Raw genomic sequence first — 15,660 nt, 5'->3', positions numbered from 1 at the left:
TGTTTCTAAAGATATCAGGGACATTCAAAACACAAAATGTTCACAAAACATAAGCCTACAATACGATTTCGATATATACTCCCATTTGTACCTCGTCCTCCCTACAGGGCGTCTCAAACTTAACATAAGAAAAACATTTCTTTTCTTCCACCCGGTATAAGTACAAAAAATAAGTTTGAGTAAACCTTTGCACAACTGTGTAAAAAATAAAGAAAAATTCTAGAAATTCTAGAAATAGAATAAAGAAAAATTTAAAGAAAAAAGAAATCTGTTCTCGAAAAAATCAGCTATGAAAATGAGCATAATTTTCTATATCCCTAACTTTTGACGGGCAGTTTATATAGTTGGCGCAATGATATAAAACAAGCGTAATTTCAAGACGAATCTATTAATGTAAATTTTATTGAATTTGAGTGACATTATATTTTCCATAAGATGTGTGCGCGGTGTTAAAATTAGCTATTTTATTTCATGCTGACTTCAATTTAAAGTATTAACGGTATTAGAAAGGACGGTACTAGTTTCATAAAAGGGTAGACTGTTTATGGATATGAATATGAAATTTTGTAGAACCAACAGTTGTACCCCTCTACAGGGTGAGTCATGAGGAACTGTACATACTCCTACCACGTATAGGGGCTCCTATGGGGAATAACAAATGACCATTAAAAAGTGTCTGCTCCCATTGTTTAATAATATACAGGGCGAGTTTCGCATTTTGACAGAAATTTGTATTCGTCATAATTTTTGAACGGTCAGATCGATGTGACTCTTATTTTGGCCAATCGTTACACTATTACCACCTAATCAACTAATTTATTCAAACTAGAAAAAAATCAGGTCCGGCTAAAAAAAATTAGTTCGTTTGGGTCTTAGAAAAAATTTCACCCTGTATACGCTTTTTGAAAAAATATGAATTTTACAAATAAGACAAATAGGCAATTAAAATGGCATATTTATTTTTTCCCCACACGATTACTTAATTTTTTATTAAAAAATCAAATTTGTCAAAATCGGAATTTTAACCTAAATATGAAAAAAAAATGAACTCTCGGTTTAACTCGCTACAACTCTGTTCCATTTTAATATTTTTTTTCTGAAATTTTTACAGCACATACCTCTTACCATTGTGAAGACTATGAAAATTGTTGTAGACTTTCAGACTTCTTCTTGTAAAAGTTGCAAACTTGTAAATCGCAAAAATTAGGTGGAAAAATTTAAAATTTATCAATTTGATCACGTCTATGTTAAACTATAGAGTCCAAAAGAAGTGTTATGGGAAGTTTTAGATCTAGACATGTTATAGAAAAAAAAAAAAAAAAAAAAAAATGGTAAAACTTTTAATTTTAAGAAGAACGTTGTTTTTGTAAATTAATTTTTGTAAAAAAGTTATTTTTTTTTAAATCGATGCAAAAACTTTGCCAAACTTTTTATGCATAGTCAAATTTGATTTTTTAATAAAAAATAAGTAATCGTGTGGGGAAAAAATAAATATGCCATTTTAATTGCCTATTTGTCTTATTTGTAAAATTCATATTAGAGTTTGCAAAAAACGTATACAAGGTGAAATTTTTTCTAAGACCCAAACAAACTAATTTTTTAAATCCGGGCCTGATTTTTTTCTAGTTTGAATAAATCAGTTGATTGGATGATAACATAAATTAAATATTTGTTCAAAAAAAATTCATTTTTGTAATAAAAGTTATTTTTTTAAATATATGGTTCACTTTACCAAACTTTTAATTATTCATAGTCAAATTTGATTTTTCTTTTATGAAAAATTAAGTAATCGTGTGGGGAAAAAATAAATATGCCATTTTAATTGCCTATTTGTCTAATTTGTAAAAATCATATTAGAGTTTTCAAAAAGCGTATACAGGGTGAAATTTTTTCTAAGACCAAAACGAACTTATTTTTTAAATCCGGGCCTGATTTTTTGTTAAATCTATGGTTCACTTTACCAAACTTTTAATTCATAATCAAATTTGATTTTTTTATAAAAAATTAAGCAATCGTGTGCGGAAAAAAATAAATATGTTATTTTAATTGCCTATTTGTCTAATTTGCAAAATTCATATTAGAGTTTTCAAAAAGCTTATACAGGGTGAAATTTTTTCTAAGACCCAAACGAACTAATTTTTTTAAAGCCGGACCTGATTTTTTTCTAGTTTGAATAAATCAGTTGATTAGGTGGCAATAGTGTAACGATTGACCAAAATAAGAGACACATCGATCTGACCGTTCAAAAATTATGACGAATACAAATTTCTGTCAAAATGCGAAACTCGCCCTGTATATTATTAAACAATGGGAGCAGACACTTTTTAATGGTCATTTGTTATTCCCCATAGGGGCCTCTATACGAGGTAGGAGTATGTACAGTTCCTCATGACTCACCCTGTATAAAGATTTATTGGCATAGAAAACCAACAGTGCCTGTGTTTTTTTCAACACTAATATAGACGTACTAGTTTCATAAAAGGGTAGACTGTTTATGGATATGAAATTTATGTCCATGGAAGACCATTTCTCAATTGAGTACTTCCAGTGACTTAGAAGTTTTAAAAGAACAACCAGATAATAATTCAGGTGATACTTTGATATAACCTTCAGTTTCATTATCATCATAGCATCTACATGATACTTGAATACACTCATAGAATATGATGACAACGACAACAGGGCTTTCGTATCCTTCCTGCCTCACTAATGGACAGTACAGAGGTACTCTAACTGCCAGGGTGTTGTGAGAAAGCGCCGCTTCACCAAACACCTACCTATTTTTTTTGTGTGTGAGAGTGGGAATCTTTCAATGTGCTGCTTCGCAGTACCGGGTGTCCCAATAAGAATGGCTCTCGGCCATATCTCAGGAACCGTTTATAGTAGAGCTTTGAAATAAAAAATTTTATAACAAAAGTTGCCTCAGGAAAAGCCTGGAAATTATTTTCATAATTGTGGGACCACCTCTAGAGGGCGTAATTGAATATCAAAAATTAAAAAATCTAAATTTTACAAAATTTTCCTAATGAAGGGGCACTGGAAATCCGATCGTCGTATTCTTCATAAAATTATACGCATATTTGATTTCACAAGTTTAGGTCTACCTTTGGAAACAAGAGGTGGGGGTGAGTAGGAACCTTGTTATGAAAAACTGGCTGTGAGTCCGGTTCTGCTTAATCAAATTTTGCAAACTTGGTCTTGTTGAAGACAGATCTTTTTCTTCAATGTAAGCATGATAATTTTGGGCAAAAATGATGGGCAAAAATTTGAACATTTATGTCATCACTAAATAGTTGTTTTTATTTCTTTGTAATAGGGCTTTTCAACGCTTCTCATTTGTTTCGAGCCTCTGTCATATGCCGTATAATCCGTGTATAATATTAATATACGAGATATGAACGAGGCTCGAAACAAATGAGAAGGGTTGAAAAGACCTAATATACGTTGACAGCTGGAAAATGTTTCTTTGTTGTTTCCATAGCACACTACTTTTCCTAAACTTCGTTTACCGGTGACAGTAATAGTTATGTTTTTAAATTTACACGTTTTGTAGGATATCTCGAGATAGAAAAAAGATATTAACATGCGGTTTTCGCTATTCTGTTGCTGATTTTGTCTAATTTTGTAATATGGTATTAAAAATGCATGTTTGTATTTAATATTTTCCAAAGAAAACTAGATTTCTGCAAAAAAATTAAATAACGCCATCTAGCTGGCATATTATTCAGTAAGTTGGTTCGAAATCATAACTTTTACATTGACGAAAAAGATCTGTCTTCAACAAGACCAAGTTTGCAAAATTTGATTAAGCAGAACCGGACTCACAGCCAGTTTTTCATAACAAGGTTCCCACTCACCCCCACCTCTTGTTTTCAAAGGTAGACCTAAACTTGTGAAATCAAATATGCGTATAATTTTATGAAGAATACGACGATCGGATTTCCAGTGCCCCTTCATTAGGAAAATTTTGTAAAATATGGATTTTTTAATTTTTGATATTCAATTACGCCCTCTAGCGGTGGTCCCACAATTATGAAAATAATTTCCAGGCTTTTCCTGAGGCAACTTTTGTTATACATTTTTTTATTTCAAAGCTCTACTATAAACGGTTCCTGAGATATGTCCGAGAGCCATTCTTATTGGGACACCCGGTACATATAATATATTGTCTCTTATTGATAATTGCCATGGTCTGCATTTAGGTTTTCCTCAAAGTATTCTTTCCATCTCATTATAATTTTTTGTTTCTCTGTTAGTAGTTTTCCGTCCTTGTCTTTGCATATTGTCAATTTTGGTCTAAATGACTGTGTACTTTCTTTTATTCTTTTATAGAATTTTCTGCTTTCGTGTCTGTTATGTTCTAGGATTTCTTGTACTTGTTCTTCATTAATGTTGCCTTTACTTATATCCGTTAATAGTCCTTCAAAGTGTTTCTATCTTTTAACTATTTGTTTTGTTCCTGTTATTAATTTTCCATTTCTATCTTTAATGCTGTATATTTCAAGTTTTTGTATTCTTATCGTCTTCAAGGTTCTGTAGAATAGCTTTTCGATACTTATGCTATCTTCTTCCATTTTATCTCGGAATTTTTCCCAATTATCTCTCCTTGCTGCTGTTACTAATACTTTTACCTTTTCTCTTTCGTTTTTATAGTTATTTTAATTCTCGTTTGTTTTATCTTAGCGATATTCTTTCCATGCTTTTTTCTTCACTTTCATTTGCTTTTTTTTTTCTTCGGCCCACCACGCTATCTGTGTTTTTGTTGAGTCTTTTTTACTTACACATACTTCCTTAGCTGCATCCAATAGTAAATCCGTATAGTGGTTTCATAGGTTGTTTATATCATTATTATTACCTGCAGTTTCTTTGATTGTTCTAAGTTTTTCGTTTACTTTTTTCTCAAATATTTGGGGAAATAAAATGCAACAAATATTTTTTGTAAAACAGATTTATTTTAAACAACAAATATAGGAACAGTAGAAAACAACAACGTTTTAGCTAATTTGTCATACAATACTTAGTAATGATTTAATAACAAAAAAATAACACTAATGAAAAACGGAACCTGTTTTGGTTTGGTTTTCAAGTTTTCTCTATTTTTATAAGAGAATAAATTGCAATATATCTAAAAACTTCGTTATATAACTTAAAAATGATCACATGACCCTCAATTTAACATTTCAAAAAGTTTATAAGGTGGCTACACATTGAAAGGAAGTGCCTTAAAACATATTTGATGACTCTTCCATCTAAAGAAAAATTATTAGTACTGACAAACTATAAAAACGGTTAAAAGCAAAATAAAATTATGAACAGACACTATAAAAAGCTAAATTGGTTCTACAAAGAGTGTAAATACTGAGTAGACCAAGATAGAATAAAGAAAACTTAAGGAAAAAGAGAGAAAATTAATAAAATATGCATAAACAAAAAACTGCAAATTTACAATAAAATATTTAAATAATTTAAGAAAATTTCAAGAATAAAGGTATTGAATATTCTGTAAAGAAGTACATAAGTACAAAAGGAAAGTAGGAAATTAAACAAGACGAGAAACATTTCTGAAATTAGAAAATTAATTTCTAACTTATATTATACAAAATAAAAACCAATAAATTATATTAAATTCTCTTACAGTCATTTTAATTCTTCTTTTTTGTTTTGTCTTGGTCAGAAGAAACCATCAAGTTTTTAATTTTGTGGTGTGTTTCCGAAAACATCAAAGTACCCGCAAACACCATAATAGTACCGATCCAGTGAACAATGGTGAAGGGATTTTGAAAGTATATAATCGAAAACACTAAAGAAAAGAATTTTCTTAGAGTAATTACTAATGTTACAGTCAGGGACGCGCATTCTGAGGTTAGAACATACACGTTGCTGATACAGACAAATTGAGTGACTACATTTAAAAATAGCAATGCCCATAGTACTGGTACTGCAAAATTCACTATAGGAATATTTATCAAATCGCTTTTGTTTGCTATGCCGATGTGCTCTATCAGGCTTGAAGAATAAATTAGGAATCCAGGCAGAGGATACAAATGCTGAAATAAAAGAAAAACAAGTAGATTTAAGAAATATTGGCGAAAGTATCAAGCTAAAAAATATAAGGCTACCCTTTTTTTCAAAAGGCCTTTTAGACCCATTTATTTTATTTATAAGCTCAACAGTCCTTGAAGGACTAGAGCTGAAAAATTTAATTTTTTCTTACAATTACTATTACAGATATACTATAAATACAGGGTGGGGCATTAGTGTGACAAAGTCCAATTACTCGTTTGTCGTAAGAGATACGAAAAAAAGTTATTTAGGTAAAAGTTGGGGCACACATAGTATCATATTTTAAAAATATTTTCAAATATACAGGGGCGTCCGTATTGACAGGGTGACACAAACTTATGTTTTTTTAAATGGAACACCCTGTATATTTTTACATTTTTGGATTCTCCTCGATGTTTTCTTTCTTAAAATATATGGTTTTGTAATATTATACGAGGTAGTTTAAAAGTTAATTAAGTTTTTTTTGTTAATTTTGTAGCAAAATCTACACCCTGTAGAATTGTAGTGATTTGACATCAAATTTTCTGTTTACATTCAAACGATTTTTAGTATAGTTTACTACTGTTAATCATTAATAGTATAGCGAAATGTTTAATTTTAGTATACAGGGTGGGTCGAAACTCGGAATGAGTATTTTCTGAATTTTCTTAAATGGAACACCCTGTATTTTAGTATTGTAATGAAATTACATTTTATGGTACTTTTTTATTTCTTAAGCATTCCCTATACCTAAGTGCTTTAATTTGTAAGTTATTCGTCATTCTTTAAGCAAACATTAATTGCAACAAAAATTACGTAAAATTTCATTAGGTAGCCGTGAAAATATCCAATCAAAAGTAATTTTTCGAAAAAAAATACATAATAATCTAGCCTGATCCTTAATTTATTAATATTGGATGAGATATCTAAATAGATTCGTAGTTAAGGTTGTTGGTGCTTAAAATATGAATCAAAAATACAAAATTCTGCCTAGTTGGCTATGACACAAAATTTGCTTAAACATTTGACATGCTATTTATATAGTTCCAGTTGATTTGATACCATTACTAATATTAATTTTTCTAATGAGTAACGGATTAAAATGGCTTTGTGCTAGGAGAGTATAACAAAAATGAGCTACTTGCAATAAAAATTTATCATCAGCAATTCCCTGATAGACGACAACCAAAAAGAGAAACTTTTGAAAGTATACTAAAACGGTTTCAACAGACTAGATACTTAGATTGTAAGAACGATTGTACTAATATGCAGATCCTCAGTGACACTAAGGATTACATTTAATTGCTGTTTTCTTCACTTACAATAGTTTTTATTCGAGCAGATTTATCATAATCTAAGTGATCAGTCCGTTGAAACTGTTCTAGTATATTTTTAAACGTTTCTCTTTTTAGTTGTCGTCTATCAGGGAATTTCTGATGAAAAATTCTTATTGCTAGTAGCACATTTTTGTTATATTCCACTAGCACCAAAATCTTATTAATCAGTTTCTCATAAGAAAAATACATATTAGTAATGGTAACAAAGCAACTGGATCTATAAAAATAGTATAATGTCAAATTTTTAAGGAAATTTAGTGTCACAGCCGACTAGGTAGAATATTGTAAGTTTTTATTAATATTTTGCGCACCAACAACCTTAACTACGAATTTATTTGGATATTTCATCCAATAGTACTAAATTAAGGATCAGACTAGCTTATGATGTATTTTCTTTTCCAAAAATTATTTTTGATTAAATATTTTCACAGCCACCTAATAAAATTTCACGTAATTTTTCTTACAATTAATGTTTGGCTTAAAGAATCACGAATAACTTACAAATGAAAGCACTTAGGTATAGGGAATGCTTAAGAAATAAAAAAGTATCATAAAATATCATTTCATTAAAATACTTAAATATAGGGTGTTCCATTTAAGAAAACTCAGAAAATACTCATTCCGAGTTTCGACCCACCCTGTATACTAAAATTAAACATTTCGCTATACTGTTAATGTTTAACAATAGTAGACTATATTAAAAATCGTTTCAACATAAAATAACAATTTGATGTCAAATCACTACAATTCTACAGGGTGTAGATTTTGCTAAGAAATTAACAAAAAAACGTAATTAACTCTTAAACTACCTCGTATAATATTACAAAACTATATATTTTAAGAAAGGAAACATCGAGGAGAATCCAAAAATGTAAAAATATACAGGGTGTTCTATTAAAAAAACATAAGTTTGTGTCACCCTGTCAATACGGACGACCCTGTATATTTAAAAATATTTTTAAATTATGGTACTATGTGTGCCCCAACTTTTACCTAAATAACTTTTTTTCGTATCTCTTACGACAAATGAGTAATTGGACTTTGTCACACTAATGCCCCACCCTGTATACTATACTACTATCGTTGACTGATAAATATACTCCGTATTTATCAATCAACGCTACTATACTATATACAATATTTCATTTATTTATATAAAACACTCAATATTTCTTATAGTCTTTCCATACATTTCCTGACCACTTCCTCTCATTGTTTTCTGTCCAAAGCTTTTTCTTTTCAATTCTCAATACAAATACATATTACTTTTTTGTAAGTCTTCATATAGGCGAAGCAACAAAGCACTCACCCTTACCTCCGAAAAAAAAAACGACAAGATGGATCTTAATAATTCTTTTTGCATTCGATTCGTGATTGCGCCAGGTAACTTTGTGACCTGGAGCCATGATATAATATTGAAAAACTGCATACAAAAAATGCATTCTTAAAGTGCATCTCAAACAGACAATAAAAAAATTCAGAACTCGTCAATTATCGACAGAAATGAGTTCAATTTTGTTACTCTGGTGTTTTTGGAGTCGCTGAAAACGAATATGATATCGTAAGTGATCTCCGGCGTGCCTGGTGCCCAGAGTACCCACTGTTTACCTCGTCATTAAAATTCAATAAAAAATTAGTCAAAAATCATTACTCGGGAGGTTTTTAGGGTCACTAACGACGAATATGACATCGGAAGTGATTTACGGAGTACCTGGTGCCCAGGGTACCTACTGTTTACCCCGTCTTGTGGAGTTTTCGGCAAAAAATTTATTAAAACATTAGTCAAAAATCATTACTTAAGGGTTTTTGGGGTCCCTAACGACGAATATGACATCGGAAGTGATCTCCGGAATATCTAGTGCCCAGGGTACCTCGTCTTCTGGAGTTTTCGGCAAATTCATTAAAAAAATAGTCAAAAATCATTACTCGGGGGTTTTTGGGTCGCTGACGACGAATATGACATCGGAAGTGATCTACGGAATACCTGTACCTCGTTTTCTGGAGTTTTTGGCAAATTCATTAAAAAATTAGTCAAAATTCATTACTAGGGGGTTTTTGGGGTCTCTGATGACGAATATGACATTGCAAGTGATCTCCGGAGTACCTGATGCCCAGGGTACCTACTGTTTACCTCGTATTCCGAAGTTTTAGGCCAATTCATTAAAAAATTAGTCAAAAATCATTAGTCACGAGATAAACAGTAGGTACCCTGGGCACCAGGTATTCCTGAGATCACTTCCGATGTCATATTAGTCGTTAGTGACCCTAAACCCCCCCCCCCCCCGAGTAATGATTTTTACCAATTTTTTAATGAATGTTAATGACGAGGTAAACAGTAGGTACCCTTGGCACCAGGTACTCCGGAGATCACTTACGACGTCATATTCGATTTCAGCGACCCCAAAAACCCCAGACTAACAAAATTGAACTCATTTCCAACGATAATTGACGAATTCTGAATTTTTTTTATTGTCTGTTTGAGATGCACTTTAAGAATGCATTTTTTGTATGCAGTTTTTCAATATTATACCATGGGTCGGGGTCACAAACATTCCTGGCGCATTCACGAATCGAATGCAAAAAGAATTATTAAGTTCCGTCTTGTCCTTTTTTTTTCGGAGATTCGGTGCTTTATTGCTTCAACTAATATACGCTGTCCTTCCATCTAATTCTGTGTCTACCTTTTCTCCTTTTTTGTATTGGTTTTGGCGATAGTACCATTTTCGGCATTCTTTCTATGTCATTCTTTCAATGTGTCCTAAATATCGTATTTTCTGTGCTCAGATTGCGGTCGTTATTTTTGAAGTGAAAACTTATTTAGGGACGTTGTGCAATTTTTTGATAGGGGAAAAAGCATTGAATTCGCGACCGTCATTCCTTATGCTATAATATTATGTGTATGTATATATAAATTGTGTAGAGGTATTTAAATTTAAAATAAATGTAAAATCTATTTTGGAATTGGGAAAAAGGATTGATTTTGCGACTGTCAACGCAAATTTTGTACGTATATTATTAAAATGTACATATAATAACAATAATATTATTGAAGTGAAAACTTCTTTAGGGACGTTGTACACTTTTTAGATGGGAAAAAAGTATTGAATTAGCGACCGTCATTGCTTCGACGAAATAAATTTTTGAAGTGAACACTTATTTAAGGACATTGTGCACTTTTTAGATGGGGGAAAGTATTGGATTAGCGACCGTCATCGCTTCGGCGAAATAAATTTTTGCAGTGAAAAGTTCTTTAGGGACGTTGTGCACTTTTTAGATGGGGAAAAAGTATTAAATTAGCGACCGTCATTGCTTCGACGAAATAAAATTTTGAAGTGAAAACTTCTTTAGGGACCTTGTGCACTTTTTAGATGGGGAAAAAGTGTTGAATTAGCGACCGTCATCGCTTCGGCGAAATAAATTTTTGAAGTGAAAACTTCTGTAGAAACCTTGTGCCCTTTTTAAATGGCGAAAAAGTATTGAATTAGCGACCGTCATTGCTTCGACGAAATAAATTTTTGAAGTGAAAACTTCTTTAGGGACGTTGTGCACTTTTTAGATGGGGAAAAAGTATTGAATTAGCGACCGTCATTGCTTCGACGAAATAATGTTTTGAAGTGAAAACTTCTTTAGGGACGTTTTGCCCTTTTTAGATGGGGAAAAAGTATTGAATTAGCGACCGTCATTGCTTCGACGAAATAAATTTATAAGCGAAACTTTTTTAGGGACGTTATACACTTTTTAGATGGAGAAAAAGTGTTGAATTAGCGACCGTCATCGCTTCGGCGAAATAAATTTTTGAAATGAAAATTTCCTGAAGAACGTTGTAGACTTTTTGGATGGGAAAAAGTATTAAATTAGCGACCGTCATTGCTTCGACGAATAAATTTTTGAAGTGAAAACTTCTTTAGGGACGTTGTGCACTTTTTAGATGGAGAAAATTATTGAGTTTGCGACCGTCATCACTTTGCCGAACTAAATTTCGTACGTATATATATTATGTGTATATACATGATACTAAAAATAACCAGATAGTATCTTCCCGTAGCCCAAATACGTCCGAGTTCGCGCATGATGACGTAACTGGAGACCAATTTGAATTTGAATTCTTGTTGAAGTTAAATGGGATTTGTATGCATTCTGTCATGAAATTATTCAATTATGTATTAGCAAAGTAATATTAAACGACTTTTTTGTGTTATTTGTTTATAAAAGACATTTTACTTTTACAAAGATAAAATATAAAATACACTTATCTTACAACCGCGAACGATTCAAACTAATCGGACGTTACGAACCATTACGAACGTGCCGGTCTCCAGTTGCGCCACGACTCCCCCTCCCTTCAAGATGCGCAATATATTATCTTCTTATTTATACTGTCATGTGTAGGTATACGTAAGTAGCATAGAACGTATGAAACGCGTATATAATATAGGTATTGGCGATTCGGATTAAGATCGCAGCGCAAATGAGGTATCAAATTGAACCGAGCTAAGAGCCATTGTATTGTTTACATATTGTATGTTGCATGGGTTTTTGAGTTAGCTTTGTTCGTTTATCTGTGTTTTTTTTTATTTAAATTATATTTTGTGTGACTATCGTTTATTCTTATTGATTAGTAGACAATTTTGTTAGTTATAAGTTTTATTTTAGTGAACTTTATAAGAAAAAAATATTTCAGGTTAGTGTAAGGGAAAGTGGGGGAATGATGCGCAGAAGGTAATCGTGCGCTGCATTGTATTTCAAATTCCATGGATGATTTTAAGAACTCAAAAGTCATACACCTTTTGGATGATCTCGTGAACGGTTGACGCCATTATCTTCAGTCGAATGTTGCACGTGGACTAAGTGAGATCCGATTATTGAAAATCGCAAGAATTCTTTTAGTTTTTCTGCTCCAAAAATTAAGACGCTAAGTTCGTAGGTTTTATTAAGTTGCTTTGAGCCTCCTATTGATTTAAATCATGTTGTTTTCCGTACATTTTGGTGTATCTGTTGGTTTATATGGTTTAGTAGTTTTTTGTTTGTGACGACGTTTGCTATTTAAGGCGTAAAGGGGGCAATAGTGCGCAGGAGTGCGCATGATTTCCCGACAAACAATGAAGTGGTAAATAATAAAGTTACCATTTTCTTTTCCAGAGGCTACAAAACTACACTAGAAAATCTATGATTCTTACATATACTAACGAAGATTTACAAAATCCTCTGTATGCAATCAGAAATGCCGGCAAAAAAATAAGGGAAACGATAAGAACTTTCGACATTCAAGATTGACTTCAAGAAAAAGAAGAACGGGTTTATGTACCTAAAGGAGCTACAAATGTAGGCTCTGTTTGTTGATGGTGGAAGAACTATCATGGCCGTTTAATGCATGCGTGCTGGAGAAAATTATATTCCACTCATGTTGATCTATCACGAGTTAAACCAGAAATTAAAAGAAAATCTCGAACAATCGAAAAATCTTACAAGCTCACCAATGAAGATAAAATTGGAGAACGCCATGGAAAAAAGATGATCAAGGGACGTGAATCTCAAGAGAAAGGAAGAACAGAAAGCAGCAAGAAAGGCAACTGTTCAAAAATGATTTGTTAAAAAATCGCTAGATATTTTGCCGGACAGAAAAAAATTGAAGGCAAACAAAACAAGAAGAGAGTGGAAAAGGAGCTAATACCTGAGTAGTCTGATGTAACAGACACTGATTTGTCAGATATTATCGATGAAGACAAATTATATGATATAAAATTAAGTTTCATTCCACCACCAGAAAACCAGCTGCACCTAGGGACATGTTGTATTTGCTGGAAAACATAAAAGATCAATATTTAAAGAATTTTATAAAAACATTATTCAGTGCGCACCATTTACCAATCCATGCGCATGATTACCCTCATGGATGGGGAATCGTGCGCAAAGGCACTTCTTTTCGTTTTTTAATATTCTGCTTTAATACTTTGTATTTCTCTAAAACCTATTTTAAATATTCAAAGTAGAATAATTAGAGCTTACTGTAACATACTAGCCGTTATGATAGATTTAAAGAATTTACAACAGAATCGATTTCTGCTTAAGGCCGCACCATTCACCCACTTTCCCTTACACCAAAGATTTTAATTTTTATTGTTAATGTTTTATTTTTTAGTCATGAGTTACAGTAATATGTTACAGTTTAGTCATGAAGTAATACACAGCAACAATTAAACGTGATTAAACAAACAAAGTCTCCAATGACAATATGCCTTCAACTTGAAAGTAAATAAATAATGACTCTTAGCTCGGTTACTGCAATAGCCACCAGAGGGCGTATTGCTTAAGACGAGATGCCAATAGCACTTCTTTTTGGATGGGAAAAAGCATTGAGCTCGTAATTTATATACTTTAAGAAGTTTTCACTTCTGTCGGCACTCCCATGAGTGCCCGAGTAGCACAATAAAAAAATTTTAGTTTTATTTAAGGTTTATAAAGGTTTTATTGTGGTAAATAAGAAGACAATGGTTTTAAAGTTACCTTGTAGATATACTGCCAAAACTTTAAAACTGTTAAGCATTTGTCACTAGTTTTAAAGTATCTAATAAGAGTATCAAATAAGACTAATTAATCTTAATAGATAATAATTTGTCTTATTGTAGTTTTAAAATGGTTTATTCTCAGTTCACTTTAAAACTAATCAGTTTTATTAAGAACTTCCGGACTGTTTGGTTTTATTAGATTCTAGTTTATGACCTTTTAGTTTTATTGCAGTTTTACAGATTCTCCTAATATGACTAATAAAACCTATTATTAAAACTACTTGATTTCAAGTCTATTATGTCAGTAAAACATATGCCTTAAAACTATTTTTTAGTTTTCTTTAAAGTTGCTTTCTTAAAAGCAATTAGTAGGCTATATTAAAACCAAATACTCTTAATTGAATCAATTTGGTCATCGTAAAGACTAAACTATGCTTCTTGTTAGAAACAATAAAACTAAACTCATCCCCTCTTCTTTCACGTCCAAAATGGTCGGCCATTTGTTTTAGAGCGAAACAGTGGTGTAGCGTGTTGTAAAAAGTGGAAGTACAGTTAGTATGGAAGAAATACGTCGCAAGTACTTAAAATATAAACGAACTGGTCATTTTAAAAGAAAAATATAACACACACAGCACTACGACGCCTCGATTTTAGGTTAGATTCACATTGAAACCGAGTGGCATTATTGACAGCAGCATTAAAACTAAACAGTTTAAATTCCAAGGCAACCTTGCTTTTATGTAGGATATATGCTCTTGGAAAGGTATCAAATAAAACCATTTGATCTTAACAATTCTCTGTCGATAGACCGAATAGTTTTATTTGGATTTCGGCCATATTGCTTTCTGGAGATGCTGAAAGCCATGATAGATTACAATATAAGGCTTACATAAAAATTATAAATAAGCGTCTTAAAGACATAAATTCGATTTATTTTAAATTAAAGTTGTAGATAAAATTATTTTTCTTTCAAATTAATATTTTTCGGATTTAATTTTTTTTATTGTTTTTATTTTTTTAATCGCCAAAAATCAGAAATTTTATGGCGCGTGTGTTATTTAGACCTATTTTTGTTAAATTATCAATAAAGTTGGGTGCACAAGTGTTTTTCTACCTTGCCAGTCCGAAATAACCAAGTACTTTTTATTATTTTATGGTTACAAATACGTATCTACCAATCATAACACATGTAAAAATTTGTTGGCCTACATGGGTTTAAAGAATCATTTAATATGGTAAATTGTCTTTCAAGGTCTCCATTTAAGAAACCTTTTTAGGTTTGCTATAAAACTCCAGTACTTAAAGTGTCTTTTAACATGGTTTTAAAAGCACCTTCACAGCAGCTTTAAAACCAATTGCTTAAGAAAACAAAGTTTTAAGAAGGTTTCTATTTTTGGTTTTATTGACCTCTTTCAGAGTGGGCCCTTTTATGCTGAAAGCGGTTTTATTGCAATCTTAAGGTTTACTTAAAAACCAAATGGTTTTAATTTTAGTTTTATTCTACAGTTTTAAAGCATCCTTAAAAGACTTAATAAACCCGTTCGAAGCTACTTGGGTGCTTTATTTTTGGTTCGTTTGTTCGTTATATAGTTCTTTAAGTTCCTTCTTCTCCATTGACCATCTATTAATCTATTTGCACACCTCCACATATTGCTTTTTGTATTTTCCTCTCCAATCTTTTTGAAAGGTCTATTCCTGATTTTTTAAGCACCCATGTTTCACATGTACAGCTGGTTCCGAAAAAAACTGATACGACTGTTAAAGCGTATTTTGTA

General features: G+C 31.8%; 1 protein-coding gene across 4 annotated transcripts in view; it reads right to left on the bottom strand.

Moving 5' to 3' along the window:
• Positions 1 to 4,930: 4,930 nt before the first annotated feature.
• Positions 4,931 to 15,660, bottom strand: part of LOC126893418 (UDP-xylose and UDP-N-acetylglucosamine transporter) — a 90,354-nt gene continuing 79,624 nt past the window's right edge. For all 4 annotated transcript variants that reach the window (XM_050663583.1, XM_050663580.1, XM_050663581.1 and 1 more), the window contains one exon: positions 4,931 to 6,047. In XM_050663583.1, the coding sequence (XP_050519540.1) occupies positions 5,643 to 6,047 (405 nt within the window). In that variant the 3' untranslated portion in view covers positions 4,931 to 5,642. The remainder of the gene's footprint in view (positions 6,048 to 15,660) is intronic.

This window comes from Diabrotica virgifera, chromosome 10, assembly GCF_917563875.1.
Source record: "Diabrotica virgifera virgifera chromosome 10, PGI_DIABVI_V3a".
Lineage (NCBI taxonomy): Eukaryota > Metazoa > Arthropoda > Insecta > Coleoptera > Chrysomelidae > Diabrotica > Diabrotica virgifera.
Note: the sequence above shows the minus strand (reverse complement) of the source record. Positions and strands in the feature narration are given on the sequence as shown.